At 38.5% G+C, this 16,642-nt stretch overlaps 1 protein-coding gene across 3 annotated transcripts in view; it reads right to left on the bottom strand.

Moving 5' to 3' along the window:
- Window positions 1-16,642, bottom strand: part of LOC124619699 (polyphosphoinositide phosphatase) — a 183,931-nt gene that overhangs the window by 100,887 nt on the left and 66,402 nt on the right. For all 3 annotated transcript variants that reach the window (XM_047146254.1, XM_047146256.1, XM_047146255.1), the window contains 3 exons: window positions 11,642-11,726; window positions 878-1,160; window positions 504-699 (listed from right to left, as the gene is read on the bottom strand). In XM_047146254.1, the coding sequence (XP_047002210.1) occupies window positions 504-699; window positions 878-1,160; window positions 11,642-11,726 (564 nt within the window). The remainder of the gene's footprint in view (window positions 1-503; window positions 700-877; window positions 1,161-11,641; window positions 11,727-16,642) is intronic.

Here is a 16,642-nt window from a genome sequence, read left to right on the forward strand (position 1 = left end):
CATGCTGATGGTACAATTTTCAGACATGGTGTTTGTACAATACTTGCACAGCCCGAAATGAATCATTTACATGTAAGACAGAGCTACAATGCTCCAAAACTGCTACGCAATAAAATCATATTTGGTAGCTGTGAGGTGAATTTTTTCTCCCAAAACAGCATCTTACAAGGTTTGTCACTTCTTAAATTCATAACAGACAATATTTCCCATCAAGGCCTTTAGACCCCTCAGATTTCTTCAGCACTGTTTCAGAGCCCTCATCTGCTCATCCTGCAGTAACTTAATTTTATGGTATGTAAAATCAAGTAGGGACTATAATGTAAGGAAATGCTACGAACACTAATGGATATTATAGACAAAATTTTATTTTCTTCAAATATGCAACATACAGACCAGAATCTATCAAAGAACCTGCGGGAAAGTTCATAACATTATTCTCTGTAAGCCCTCACATCAAACATTTTGTGCAATACCTGGAAGAACAGATTATGTATGTACTGTACCTGCTGTTTCAGCAAAAGGATCACTCAAGTCAAAGCTGATGGCAGGCTTAGGAACTATTTTGCTAATGTCCTGACTCCACTGAGCAGGAATGGAACCACGAAGTTGAACAAAGGCACTAAAATGGCCCAAAATCAGGGAGGACAGCCCTGAATCATGAACAATCTGCTCTGTTTCAACTTCATTGGCTACATCACCCTACAAAGAGAAAAAGCATATTTTGTAAAATGTTTCACCTCTAGTATTCCTGGCCTGCTCTATTTTATAATAAAAAACAATACCATTGCTAGATTAATGAGAAGTTAAAAACATTCTACAATTTAGCAACATATAAATTGATACTAAACTTCTTTTATTTGTGTAGGTTCATACTCACTTGAAAATTAGCTCCTCTCTTAAGAAACCTTGTGCCTGCATATCTGTTTGATCTTCGCGCTATAAGAGTGATGTACACAGATCTTCCAAAGATGCTTATATTTGACTGCCCCACAAAGCCATGTGTTACATAAAGGATCCAATCTGGATGCAGAGACTTCTCTACTTTACTCAGAAGATAGCTATTCCACACAAATCTGTAGTTGGGACTGTTCCGGACTCCATAGTTTAAAACTTCAGGATGTCCCTCATTAGGTTTATTTTTAACATCATTCAGAATTTCACTGAAAATCATAACAATTCCCAATTGAATTGTAAATTTAGCCAGAAATAAAACAGTGTGTGTGCATGACTGTTTATGTTAGTTTAAAACAAGAGGTTAAGTATAATTCTAATATAAATGCAAACTATGCATGGGAATGATCAGTGTGTTACCATATAATCACTAAGAAATAATATTACTCCCATAAATCAATTGAAAGGTTCCACGATAACCAGAGTTTGGAAAGTTGCTCCATAAAACATGAAAATAGCTAATTAACTGAGAAAGATTGTTATCTGCCATTTTTATTTTTATAGAAGTGTTACTTAACACCTACAGCAAACATGAAAAACACCGTAAATGCAACCATACCCATAGTTTACACAGTTAGAAGCTTTACACCAAAAAAGAGGGCACCAGCTTCTTGTTTGCAGTAAACATATATGCCCTGAAATGGATTTGTTTTGTGCATACAGAGATAGGCTTCAAAGCTTGCAGTTCTCCATCTGACTGTTTCAGAAGTTGATGTTCCAGGCCTTCAAAAGTAGATGTGCCAATCACAACACAATATGACTATGATCAGAAACGCTTTAACCAGCTTCTATGCGTAGCCTATAATTTCTATCTCAATGAGTACATTTGTACTCCATAAGCTACCATATTGTGTATAGCAGAGAGAACATGTAGTTATTTCACCCCTTTTATATTCCGTTTATCGTTGTTAGACAGGAGCAGCTTTCATAGATGACTGAGAAAAAAGTCTGGCATGAGATGCTGGAGTTGGCAGTCATGTGTGCTTGAGGTGTGCTTGCTTTGTGTGTGTGTGTGTGTGTGTGTGTGTGTGTGTGTGTGTGTGTGTGTGTGTGTGCGCGCGCGCGCGCTCTCTCTTTACTGAATCGAGGCTGTGGCCGAAAGCTCTATGTGAGTGTCTTTTAATCGTGCCTATCCTCAACTTGACTTTTCTTCTTTACAGTAAGCAGCAATCTATCTTTTCCTACATTGTTGACATTCCTACATGGAGTTTCCATTGTTTGAGAAAGAAGAGCTATTCTCATGTGAGACCAAGTGTGTGTAATTTTGCCGTCATGATCATTACACGAGATTTATTTAACAGAAAATAAAATATTTCTTTACTCGTCTTGAAACATGCACTGAAAAAATAGAAGACTAAGTCTTTAAAGAAGAGCATAATTTTTTCTGCAGCTTCTTCACTGGGAAGTGCTTACCATTTCTGTGAAGTTCACTTTCTGACTAAGCAAAACCAACAAACTGTACAACTCTTCTTTGATTTTGCTCAAGCTTTTTGTTAATTCAGCTTGATAAGCTTTGCTGCCTAATAAACAACATTCATGAACCAGTAAAATGAGATTTTGTGGGTGAATATTACACCACTAGTATTATGCACTGCTTGACAATTGCTATGGAAGAGAGATTTTTGGACAGGAATGGTTGTAGGCAATGATGGATGACATGAAACACAGTATATACATAACAGAGGTGGGATGGTATATTTATGAGAGTGGTGCAAAGTTTCGTAGTGTTTTTGTTTTGTGTGTTGGTATTCCAGTTGCTATTTGAATTTTAAATTTGTCATTTTCTCATTTAGAGATAGTGGATGGAGCTGTGCATGCTGTAAAATGGAGTGCCAAGTGAGAATATTTCTGATATAATCTTCTGTTTAAGTTCAATAGAGAGGTGACAATAGCAGAGGCAGCCAGAAACATTTGTGCTGTGTATGGGGATAATGCCACTGGACAAAACATGGAAGAAAATGGTTTTCTCATTTTAAGGATGATTGTTTTCACATTAGTGACTCTTCATGTTCAGGAATAGATTTGCAGAGTTTGATGAAGATCATTTAAACACATCAACCCACAATTATCCACATCAATGTACTCAAGAACTGCAAAAGGGGTTAAATTGTGATCATTTTACCATGGGGAACGTTAAAAAAACAGGAGAATGGGTAATGCATGCTCTAAGCCAAAATCACAGAAAGCAGAAGGTGGTCACACATGTGCATCTCTGCTTGCTTGCCACCAACTGGCTCGTGAACAACACTGACAATTCTTATTCCATAAGGTTTTGGGTCTGCAGCTGCATAAATTCATCTTCTTCTTCTAATATTTCGGCTGAATACTGTCCATCCATCTTCAGAATGAGCCAAGGTGACTTAACTCTTCAGCACTTGCTACGACCTTTTAAACCTGAGGACCAAACCATTGTGTATGCGGCCAAAGATATTGATAATTATCTTTGGCCGCATACAAAGTGATTCGGTCCTCAGGTTTAAAAGGACAGAGCAAGTGCAGGAGCATTAGTCACCTCAGCTCACTCTAAAATGGCTGGACAGTATTCAGCCGAAGTTTTAGAAGAAGAAGCTGAATTTATGCGGCTGCAAGCCCGAAACTTTATGAAACTATCTTTACACTGAGAAAACATGAAGATGCACTGGCCATTCCTGTTTTGTATCATTAATAGTGACAAGAAATTATGTCTTTATGCTAACATAAGCAAAAGAAACGAATGGTTGAGCCCAAACAAATCAGCAACTCCCTGTACAAAGACCTGCGTGTATCCACAAAAGATAATGTTACGCATCTGGTGGAACAGTGATGGTGCGATTTTCCACGAACTGCTTCCTCAAGATGTAACCATCACTGCTGACATTTATTGTCAACAACTAAGGTACCTTCCAGGTGCAATCCAAGAACAAAAACCAGGAAGACTGTGTGAAGTGATGCTACTCCACAATAACATTGTGGCATGTGGTGTAATTGCACGAGTTGTGTTGTACAATTTCAGCCAGATTACAATAAAACTAGTTACTTATTATTAATGTAACATGAGGTTTTATTTAATCACTGCTTTTCCTGGCCAATAAACCTTTTATGTTAAAGAAATCTCCACCTGGGAACATCTACCTATGTTGTCTATCAAACAGTGCAAATGTCACTAAGATCATTCACAAAAGTAATCATTTATAACCAACAAACAAGGTAAATGTGTGATAAGTAATCTGAACTAAAGAAGAGTAATGATTTTTAGTAATTTCAGTGCTGTTGTTTAAACGACTCTTTGCTAGTTGCAAGATCGTGTATCGAAATTATCACTACTGTTTTCTTGAGGTGGCAACGCTTTTCTTTAAACAAAATGAACAGTTTTGTCACACAGTGCCACATGTACACAACACTGATGTATTTTCCTGTCAAAATATTTCATAACAGTTGTTACAAAATTACCACACTTCATGCATAAGCAGATAAGAATTTATATCAAGCAAGATGCTGTTTGCATTCATTCATAGATGTTTGACATGCTCAGAGTGGGTCCTTGGCCACTAGTATACAATTATTATTGCAATTACACTAACAACATTTAAGTCTGTATAGAAAATCAATTTAAAACTGCCGCTGCAATATTTCACTAAGATGGCAGCTAACATAAGACAATCACTTATCGATTCTGCTTCAGGCTGTATTTTACTCATAGTAAATGTTTTATATTAAATCTTTTCTCACCTTCACTACATGCATTAACATTCGAAAATATTTCTCAATGTTTCGTGATACATTAATATTCACTGTTTACCAATAAACTGTGCTGCAGATCAATAGCGCTAATGGCTGTTCTCTTTGGTAGTTGAGCTGAAAACTTAACATTTATATAGGACGAATTACAAAGAAATAAAACTCCAAACAAAGAAGATTCATTTCAATAAACATAATCTCTATTCTCAAGTATCAATTATCAACATGACAATACTTTAGTTCAGTTTTTTACTGACCTCTGTGTAACGAGACATCAATCACATCCTATCAGTACAAAATTTGAACAAGAAGAAGGATTTTTCTACAAAAATAATAGATAACAAAAGATTGAGATTTTCATTATCTTTTTGCATGGGTATTGTCTGAGATATATTTTTTTACAAAATATTAAATTATGTCATTGACAATAATTATTTATTATTTTACTAACGATGAAGTACCTTTTATCAGTATCATAAGAATATGGTCAAAGTTCAGTCAAATTCCACATACAATGCTATCATGAGTATTATTTTGAATAAAATATAAGCGTGATATTACAACATCCTCCCAAAAAACACTATACAGGAGTTGGGTTGGGAAGTCATTCCTCACCCATCTTATTCATCTGATCTTGCACCATCAGATTTTCACCTTTTCTGCTCTCTGTTGAGCAACCTTAAAGGAACTTCTTTTCTGGATGAAAATGTGCTCCAAACATGGCTTGGCAAGTTCTTTGCTTCAAAACCACTTGATTTCTACTGTTGTATAATCGAAAAGTTATTCTAGCATTGACAGACTGTTGTAAATAATGAAGGAGACTATGTTATTGATGACTAAAGTCTCTGTTATGTGTATCAGTTGTGACTAATGCACCAACTGGATATAACGAAAAACTGTGGAGATTTTACCACTTGGGAAAGCAAGATAACAGACATAAATAATGCTGATGTTTGACTTAGGTTAGACACCCAACATAAAGGTTGGTTTCAGACTCTCGGTGAGGAAAATGCCCTCCTTGGGCAGAAATGCACATTTTGCACCTGTTATTCATGCTGGCTATGAAACTGTTGAGGAGTCCTTGGAGGGGATATTCACCCACTCCTCTCTCAAGGCAGTAAGCAATTGTTGCACAGTTCATTGAGCAACATGTTTGCCAATAGCACACCAAGCATGCTCTATTGGGTTTAAGGTTGAGAGTATGCAGGCCATTACTTGTGTTCAATATCTACACTTTCCAGTGTTTCTGAGACCTCAGCAGTCCTATGTGGGTCAGCATTTTCATCCATAAACAGAAAATCAGGACTTGCCATACCCCTTAACAGATAGACATAACCCAGAATAATCTTCCTCCAATACTGCTGTGCTGTAATGGTACCTAGCAGTGGTGTTCAGCCATTATGGATAAAGCTTGCCCACACTATAACACCTAGCCCATACCGATAAAGTTCATGAGCATTCTGTGATGACTGAAAATGCTGTGGCCAAAAGCTTCATGTAAGTGTCTTTTACTTGTGCCCGTCTGCAATTTGATGTGTCTTATTTACAGTAAGGAGCAATCTCTCTTTTCCTACATTGTTGATATTCCTTCCAGGAGTTTCCATTGTTTAACATATATCTTCCCTATAATGCAATTGATGTATTTGTTTTACTTTACATTCTTCTTGATTCATGATATGTTCTATGTTTTGAGGACCTCCTCACTATGGATTTATGGAATGAAAAATATATCAAATCTAATCTACTGAACCAATATATATTCTCTAGGTGTGACTGATCCCAGCATTTAATAACACTTCTGATGATAACTTCAAACTGAGATTGTGACTTCTGTTTAAGATGGTCTCAGAAGTCAATAAACATGCATCAACTTGGGGCTCATAACCTACAGCCTTTTGGGTCTCATAGACAATGAGAGCAAGTCATTTTTCACACAACTGGTGCACACAGAATCAAAGTGGTTTCTCACAAAGACTCTGTGCTCCCTATCATTTTTCAAGTTTTTTTTTTAATCTCCAACCCAACCTCACATTCCGAGACTGTGCCCTTCCTCAAACCATTCCATTTCCACACAGTCTTTATGTTTCATTCCATTTGTGCTTTGAACCATACTACAACCACATAAACTACCTACTTTAGCCCCGCCCATCAAACAAGAAAACTAATCTGAAAGATGAGGTGCGTTATATACCAGCTGGCTCATAATCACTACTCAGAGCTTCATATACTGACTCAATGACTGCTAAGCTGCCAATGAGAATGGATGTGCAGATAGTCTCTACTAATAACAAATATGACCTGGTCACATAGCACACATTTCCATATGTATGAGATCAGAAAAATCACTTTTTTTAATGTCTACAACTATGAAGGATGATCTTTGAATTACTGAAAATATAACAAATTTCCTGTCATCTGTACTTGATGGTATAGCTGGCCATGTAACAAAACAGTAAAACCATTAAGCAATATAATCAAGTGCTCTATGAGCACTGGACTTTTTAACTCAGCAATTCCAAATCTCCAAGATTATTCCATTATACAATAAAAAAGACAAGTGTAAGGTAACTATGCCCCTCATCCCAACAGTATCAAAAAATAGAAAAAAATCATGGATACACAAGAAATGACCATTCTTGGAAGTGCATTGGTCCACCACAGTCCTGATAGTTTGACCAAAGTATGACATGGCACAAATTCAAGCAATGCAATGGATACCTACCTTATGCAAACCAAGATCATCCTTTACAAGCCCTTAAAGGGCCATAAACTTAGATAGTGGTCAAAACACAATTCACACCACGTTTCTGCAGAATATGACCAATACTGTATAATTCTGATATAAAACAAAAAGGCCACAGACTTAGTGGCCACATCATTATTTTGATCACTCACCCATTTCATGGTTGTTCGATAGTGCAACATGCATCCACTCTATCTTTCTCTATAACCATTGCGGCTACAGATGACTTTTTCACAGCTAACAAACTTTCAGGGTTGTGATGACATGGGCCCTAAGAACCAAGGAACGAAGTACCCCTTCACACCAAGCAGGACTGTGACAACTACCAGTCCAAAGATAAAACCAATGTGAGATGGCTTCTATAAATGGTATGTACCAACACAGTCTTGTATGTAAAATCATCTTCTGTTGTTTTGTTGATAAATAAATAAAATAAATACAGGTCTTGTGTCTGCTTTAATTTAAAAGCAGTCTGGGTTCTTGTTCCTCTTAACATATTTCTGAATTTCATATTTAACAACAATGGAAATGCCTGGATTGAGTAGTCCATAAAATAAAGGACAGGCAGCCACTCACTTATAGCTGGCTGATGTGTGACACACAGAAATGTGCACCAGAAAACAGTATTCACACTAGCTTTCAAGCTCTTGCTATTTCTCTAGAAAATGTACACACATTCCCACACAAAACCACACAGACACCAAAGCACACATACCCATGGCCATAATGAGACTCTCACCGTGGCTGCAGGTGCGTGCCATTTCCACAGTGATTCTATTTGCACATACCCTTTGGAAAAATCTCTGGTAATAGTGTTTGCAAGTAGTAAATGACACTGCAAATTTGAATCCATCCCACAGGTGTGCTCAAATTGCCTAACAGGTTAAGACAACTGTTTGCAATAAGCAGGAGATATGTTTAAATCTCAGTCTGGAATAAATTTTCAATTGTCATAAAAAGTAAAGATTCTGAAAAAAATCTGCTGCTCTGAATGCTTCCAGTGAGGCACCAAAATGTATACTTCACTAAAACAAAAGCAATCCTTGTAACTGCAGCTAGAAGGAAACTGTAGTCATACTGTGCGATTTGTATTTGTGCAAACTGAAAAAGCGAAGTAGTATAATATAGCACAACACAAGAAACTGTTTAGTGACTTCAGACTCACAACTTTTATATCAAGAAACTGAAGGGTTAAGTATGATTTGAACACTCATTTTAAATCAGGCTTAAGTAAATATGAACTAACGCAAGGGAGAGTCAAGATCATACATCTACAGCCTACTAACTTTACTTCAACTAGAGGATGAGAAAAAAAAGAGTCTGTTTTGTACCTAACTCATATTAATAAGACTGGTCTTTAGTTGAATTAAACAGTCATAAATAGTTTCTGAAAACTGTAGAAAGCTGAACATACTTTCAATCACATGAAGGACATTTTTGTCCTCCAAACAATGGTAAATAACAGCTAGAAGTAGGGCTGTTTACTTAGTATGAAAGTTAAAAAGAAGCCCATGGCTCCTATAGCTTTGGTTTAATCTTAATAGTAATAAAGTTCTGTGAATATACACTCCTGGAAATTGAAATAAGAACACCGTGAATTCATTGTCCCAGGAAGGGGAAACTTTATTGACACATTCCTGGGGTCAGATACATCACATGATCACACTGACAGAACCACAGGCACATAGACACAGGCAACAGAGCATGCACAATGTCGGCACTAGTACAGTGTATATCTACCTTTCGCAGCAATGCAGGCTGCTATTCTCCCATGGAGACGATCGTAGAGATGCTGGATGTAGTCCTGTGGAACGGCTTGCCATGCCATTTCCACCTGGCGCCTCAGTTGGACCAGCGTTCATGCTGGACGTGCAGACCGCGTGAGACGACGCTTCATCCAGTCCCAAACATGCTCAATGGGGGACAGATCCGGAGATCTTGCTGGGCAGGGTAGTTGACTTACACCATCTAGAGCACGTTGGGTGGCACGGGATACATGCGGACGTGCACTGTCCTGTTGGAACAGCAAGTTCCCTTGCCGGTCTAGGAATGGTAGAACGATGGGTTCGATGACGGTTTGGATGTACCGTGCACTATTCAGTGTCCCCTCGATGATCACCAGTGGTGTACGGCCAGTGTAGGAGATCGCTCCCCACACCATGATGCCGGGTGTTGGCCCTGTGTGCCTTGGTCGTATGCAGTCCTGATTGTGGCGCTCACCTGCACGGCACCAAACACGCATACGACCATCATTGGCACCAAGGCAGAAGCGACTCTCATCGCTGAAGACGACACGTCTCCATTTGTCCCTCCATTCACGCCTGTCGCGACACCACTGGAGGCGGGCTGCACGATGTTGGGGCGTGAGCGGAAGACGGCCTAACGGTGTGCGGGACCGTAGCCCAGCTTCATGGAGACGGTTGCGAATGGTCCTCGCCGATACCCCAGGAGCAACAGTGTCTCTAATTTGCTGGGAAGTGGCGGTGCGGTCCCCTACGGCACTGCGTAGGATCCTACGGTCTTGGCGTGCATCCGTGCGTCGCTGCGGTCCGGTCCCAGGTCAACGGGCATGTGCACCTTCCGCCGACCACTGGCGACAACATCGATGTACTGTGGAGACCTCACGCCCCACGTGTTGAGCAATTCGGCGGTACGTCCACCCGGCCTCCAGCATGCCCACTATACGCCCTCGCTCAAAGTCAGTCAACTACACATACGGTTCACGTCCACGCTGTCGCGGCATGCTACCAGTGTTAAAGACTGCGATGGAGCTCCGTATGCCATGGCAAACTGGCTGACACTGACGGCGGCGGTGCACAAATGCTGCGCAGCTAGCGCCATTCGACGGCCAACACCGCGGTTCCTGGTGTGTCCGCTGTGCCGTGCGTGTGATCATTGCTTGTACAGCCCTCTCGCAGTGTCCGGAGCAAGTATGGTGGGTCTGACACACCGGTGTCAATGTGTTCTTTTTTCCATTTCCAGGAGTGCAGATAAGTGTATCTTTCAACTTTGTACACATGGTACTGCCAAACAAAAGCTCAATGCCCAGGCACCAATTTTCTTCTACAGTTATGCAACTCTGCATACCTGGATGTATATGTCAGCTTAGTAGATATTTATTTTCTTGTTGCTTACTGAAGTAAATGTATCAGGTTCAGCTACTGACTGTCAAAAGCAACTATACAGTGTAGTTCAGTAAACTGCAGCGTGTTACGCTGTGAAACAACAGATAAAGAGAATGAAATGTATGCAGAGGATCCTCTGAACTGGTGCTGATTTACATTTTGAGACCACACAAAATTTTGACACTTTGCCACAACTTTCTTTACATAGGGGAGTTCTGTTTCAGCATATAATATCACTTGATGAATGAAGCAACGAAAAGTCAACACATATATCCTGGATTTGCTTTAGAATTTATTTTTTACACAAGAGATAACAACCAAGTGAGGCCTGTCCACCTGTGGTACAGTTTCTGTAGCTACAGAATGGCGTGTATCCTGGAGAACATCCATGTTCTCCATTGATTCACAAACGGTTTCAAAAATAGAAAATCCTGTCACAAAGTAATCCAGGATTCCACAAGACAGTATTCACTTTGAAAGACAACTCTCTCAATCATCTTCAACTTCCTTGGAAATAAATAATCTGCAACACCCACCAAATACAATTTTACAAGAGGTCCCACTGAAAATAGTTTGCCACTCGTTGTTTTAAATGACTTTGTAGCTCAGAACTCAGTACCTTGTGAAATAACAAACTCCACAGATGTCCATCTCAACACTAACCTGAAATGATTCCTCTCATGATACAGGTACAGGATTCATGGATAATGATATAATGATATATGTTGCTGTCATTATCAGAAGACTTGACTGGAAGTGCTTGTTAAGTCAATGTTGGCTTCATATTCTGATGAGGAAGTGTGCACACTCCTCCAACTCCCACTCTCCACAACAAGAGCATCCAGCTCTGAGCTTCAATTTCAGACAGGGAATGTTCCAAAGTGCTCCTGCTGTGCGAGGCACTATTAGAACAGCCTAGTCCAGTGGCTTTTAACCCTATAAGCCACATAATTAACCCAGCTACATTGACATATATGGAAGATCCCACTACACATTTGTTATGCAGAGAAAGTTCTGTTTGTATGTCAATGTAACAACAATCATACCTGTTACACAGAGAGGTGTACAACACAATTGTGAGTTATAAAGTTGTACAGCATTTTACCTTGCATTTTGTTCACCAAAAGACCAGACTGAGAAGTAATCTGCAGCAGATTGTATTTCATCACTGGCAGCAAAAGACGAAGACTCTGTAAGTTCAAACATGTACAGTAAATAATATAAGCTTAGTTCTTAATAGAGAACAGGATTATACACTGACTAATTAGAATAACTTTAATGTTATCAATTTACTCACCTCATGCAGATACTATATAATATGTCATAATATGCAATGAAAAAAAGAATGATTTTTATTTTTTTTAATTTTTTGAGCAGGTTCTGAAATATTTTAACTTTTACAGAAACTATGCCCAGAATGTAACCCAATTTCCAAGTCACTAAAATTGTTTTTGGAAAAATCTGTTGAAGTACATGCTACTGGAAGAACAAAGCACGTCTATGCCTACAGGATTACAGAACGATTAGCTTAGTATGTACTGTAAAATTAAATTATGTTGCGGCTAATTATGTGTGGATGCTATTACCTGAGATACGGGCATTCAACATGCACCAGAGCAGGTCTTCAAATCAAACAGAAGTCTTGTATTCAGTTTCCCCACTACTGATTTCGTGTGTTCATTACATTACATTTTGCTTCACTGCATTATTTCTAAATACTCAAATGGTGTGATATGTTTCACAAGTTCAACACTAATCTTGTAATTAAATGCTATTTTGTTTTCTCTTTTAAGGGCATAATCTTCCATTTATTAACATTTAAAGAGATTTGCCATTAGTTAGCCAAGCAGAAATATTATCTAAACTGTTCTGCATTCTCTAACAACCATTCAGTGGTGACACTTTCCTGAAGGCAACATCATTGACAGTGAACAATCCTATAGTACTACAGCTGAGTCTATTTGATAAATTATTTATCTAAAAACAAAGATTTTTTGTGTATGTTTGTGTTTGTTTGTGTGTCTGTCGACCTGCCAGCACTTTCATTTGGTAAGTCACATCATCTTTGTTTTTAGATATATTTTTCCTACATGGAATGTTTCCCTCTATTATAACCATATGATAAATTATTTACATATACTGGGAACATTAGCAGTCCTCATCACTTCTTTCACCTCTGGCAGTGATTTATGCATATGAAAAATGTGAAGTTACCTTTGGTTCACATGACATGTAGATTTCTCTCAGTGCTTGGGTGAGTCAATTCAGAGATTGAAGGAAGGCAAGGAGACACCACCTCTAATAGAACTATACTTGGAAAACCAATGTAGTGTTCAAATCAATCTTTAAGTTGAGGGCAATTTTACTTTTTTTAAGCAGTCTTATTATGCTTTCTAAGGGCACACCTGGCCTTACTTTCACCATCCTGTGCAAAATGCTTCATTCTATCAGTTAAAAGCCCTCTGCACCAAGCAAAGACATAAGGAAATATTCCTTATAATCTTAACTTGGTTGTAAGTCAACAATATCATACATATCTCTCTCCTGACATGATGAAGTAGAGGCAGAGTTATTAATACCTCCCTTAATTTGAGGTCCAAGACTCGTTGTGATGTCCAACACAAGCAAATCCTTTTCATTCATTTTTCTGAGTGGGTAGTCTGTTTCACTTCCCACCATAAATAAGGAAAGTGATGGACCACCATACTGAACTAGACTTCACGCTTGTCTGATCCAATCTAACCATCACTCAAATATCATTCAAAAATTACATCCACTCTGCCATCACTACACATTCTGTCTGTGTACTTCTTCATGGGTGACAAAAATAAAACTTCAGCCAACAGTTTATTGAGATCGTCTTCCCTTGTCTTAGCTCCCTTCAAAAACATTTAATCTGTATTTACATTTAGAACACAAAATCTTTCTTTCTTGTCAGCAATATTGCCACATTGTCGTTAAGCAGTGAACAATTACCTTTCAACCGCAAACCTGTATCACTAATGCGAACATCTATTCTTATTATATTATATTATAAAGTCCTCATCATGTTTTTCTGTCTGTATGTGAGGGATAATCTTAGAATTTGCTGTAGGGATTTTGATACGATTTCACTAATATATGGACTGATTCATGAGGAAGGTTTGTTTATATAATTAACTCTATCGACCGGAAAACTATCTTCAAAATTCTAGCAGAATACAAAGTAGACAACAAAACACGGACTATCATAGAGCAAACCTTGACCAACACGACCTCCAAAGTAAAGTTCTGTGGGGAACTATCAGAGCCCTTTGAAATTCGCACAGGTATCCGTCAAGGCGATGGCCTCTCACCTCTCCTTTTCAATCTAGTGTTACATAAGGTAATAAAAAAATGGGAAATACCACAACAGGGGATAACCTTAGGAAACCTATAGATTAAATGCCTGGCTTTTGCAGATGATTTGATGATTGTCACGAAAGGCATAAACGAAACAAAAGACGCTATTGAAAAACTACACGAAATCGCTTCCAAAACTGGACTACATATCTATTACGAAAAGACACAGTTTATGAGCACAAAGAAACTCTCATCGCTGAACTCAAAGTATGGCACGATTTACAAAATGGCAAACTTCAAATACCTCAGTGAAACACTACAAATGAGTGGACATAACAGAGACTCAAATGAAGAAAGAAAAACTAAACTGGACAAGGCATGCAAACTAGTGTGGAATCATCACAACAATAAGTCTATCTCACAAAAAGCCAAATTACGCCACTACGACATGGTGGTGCTCCCCGAGGCACTATATGCAGCAGAGACCACACTAATCCTAGGGCATACACGCATCAGACAACTGGAAAAAGTAGAACGGAAAATACTTAGGAAAATATTTGGTGCAACTAACAACAATGGGATATGGATCAAGAAACCTACAGAGGAACTATACAAACATTCGGAGACAATCACAGAAAAGTTTAGAAAATGCAGACTACAATTCTATGGACACCTATAGAGAATGCCATCACACAGACTTACCGAACAGATCTCTGCCTGGGTAACCACTAGAAACAACAAATCGGTGGCAGAGGTAAAAAATGACCTGAACCAACTCAACATAACAGCAGACACAATAAACGACAGAATAAAATTTAGAAATATCATTAAGAAAAGTAAAATACGTGAGATACACTGTGACAAACTAACAGGAGTAAAATGGACCGAAGAACGCAAGCAAGATCACAGCCGGAAGATGAAAGAAATATGGGCAACCAAAAAGACAATCAAGATGAAGCCGAAGACACGAAGCCAACAAGAAGCATGGACAGAGGACCGGAAACAGAAACACAGCGAGCGAATGAGGGAAGTTTGGGCAGCAAGGAAGGCACCAAAAGGAATTGGCCATGTAGTTTAGTCCAACTGTGCTCTTTAAGGGCAAAACAACAATAATAATAATAATAATAATAATAATAATAATAATAATAATAATTGCATTAATGAGTGTGTAATATATGTATTGTTCACTGTTCCATATTTAACTGGCATTTGGAGTGACATTTCATAGCAATGATGATAGCTACAAGTTGGTAAACTACAGACGAGGCAGTATCTGGAGTGAAAAGCAGTAAGGTAAACAGCCACTAAAAATCCGGAGACGATCACACCTCGACTGGAACCGGTGTAGCTTGCTCGCCAAGTTTCGAGAGGGTGCATTTCTGGATGAGGTATCGAATATATTGCTTCCCCCTACTTATACCTCCCGAGGAGATCACGAATGTAAAATTAGAGAGATTCGAGCACGCACGGAGGCTTTCAGACAGTCGTTCTTCCCGCGAACCATACGCGACTGGAACAGAAAAGGGAGGTAAAGTGCCCTCCGCCACACACCGTTGGATGGCTTGAGAAGTATAAATGTAGATGTAGATGTAGATATATATATAACTATACATATTACTAATTTACCCTGGCATGTTCTTGTGTCTGCTTGTAAAGGCTAATCACAAAAACCACTGTAAGGATTTGGTGAATGATTCAAAAGGGATGTTTGTGTATATAATTTATTGCAGCAATGCTAGACAAGTCATCCAGCAGTAGATACATAGTACGAAGGTGGGGCGGGTCATTAGTGAATAATTTTAATAATGATCTATGCATTTCTGTCACATTAAAACTGTGTGACAGACCACAGTCTCTCATAGCCAACACTCTCATAGACTGAACTTTACAGGTGTAACTCCAGACCAGTCCTCACAGATTCAGTTCTGTCAGTACCTCTCCTCTACTTCCAAACTGATAAAAGCTCTCCAGCACACATCTCTGGACAAGCATTCCTAAAGGAAAGAATGGCATGTTATAATCTAGAAACAATCCCTAAGCTGTGGCTAAGCCAGGAAGTTTCAGAACAGTGCACAATCCAATGCAGAGAGACACTTCCAATATAAAATCAGTAATAAACTATCATCTTTCAACTACATATTTCATTCTGTTGTTTGAATTTCACAGGATACAAAGTCTCAATGCTGCAAAAATCTTGTCTTACACCTGTAAGAAACTCCTCTTTATTAAAAAAAATACAGTAGCCAATAATTAAATCTCATAACTGTGGAATATATGCATAACAATTACATCAAGAGCAAAATATTTAAATTACCCTCATAGCTATAAAAATAAACTTGTATACAAGTTCCCACATAATCAAACTGTATTACAGAAGGTACTAGTCTTCTTACCAAAATAAGACAGTTAGCCTAATTATGCACAGAGGTGGCATTAAAACTTTGTTCAAATAAATTGTCAAAATTCCTTGTTGTTAAAACCCTTTCACACCAAGCACACCAAAAAGAATAAAGACACCTGCCTTTCCAAAAAATTGTTTTATACCACACATTTATTTTTCATGTCATATCATGATTATGTAGTTTACAACCACATAATTTTCATACACCAGCCTTCCCATATCTGGAAAACTTCTAATTCCACTCAAAAGGTAGATAACCCTGTCACAGAAGAAAAGGTTAGTATGAACACAACTGTGCTTTAATAAGCACGACCATCAGAAATCAGAAATAGAGGAAGTATGGGTCCAATGTTGAAGGATGCATTCACTAGAAATTGAGGTGCT

This window comes from Schistocerca americana, chromosome 6, assembly GCF_021461395.2.
Source record: "Schistocerca americana isolate TAMUIC-IGC-003095 chromosome 6, iqSchAmer2.1, whole genome shotgun sequence".
NCBI classification, from domain to species: Eukaryota; Metazoa; Arthropoda; class Insecta; order Orthoptera; family Acrididae; genus Schistocerca; species Schistocerca americana.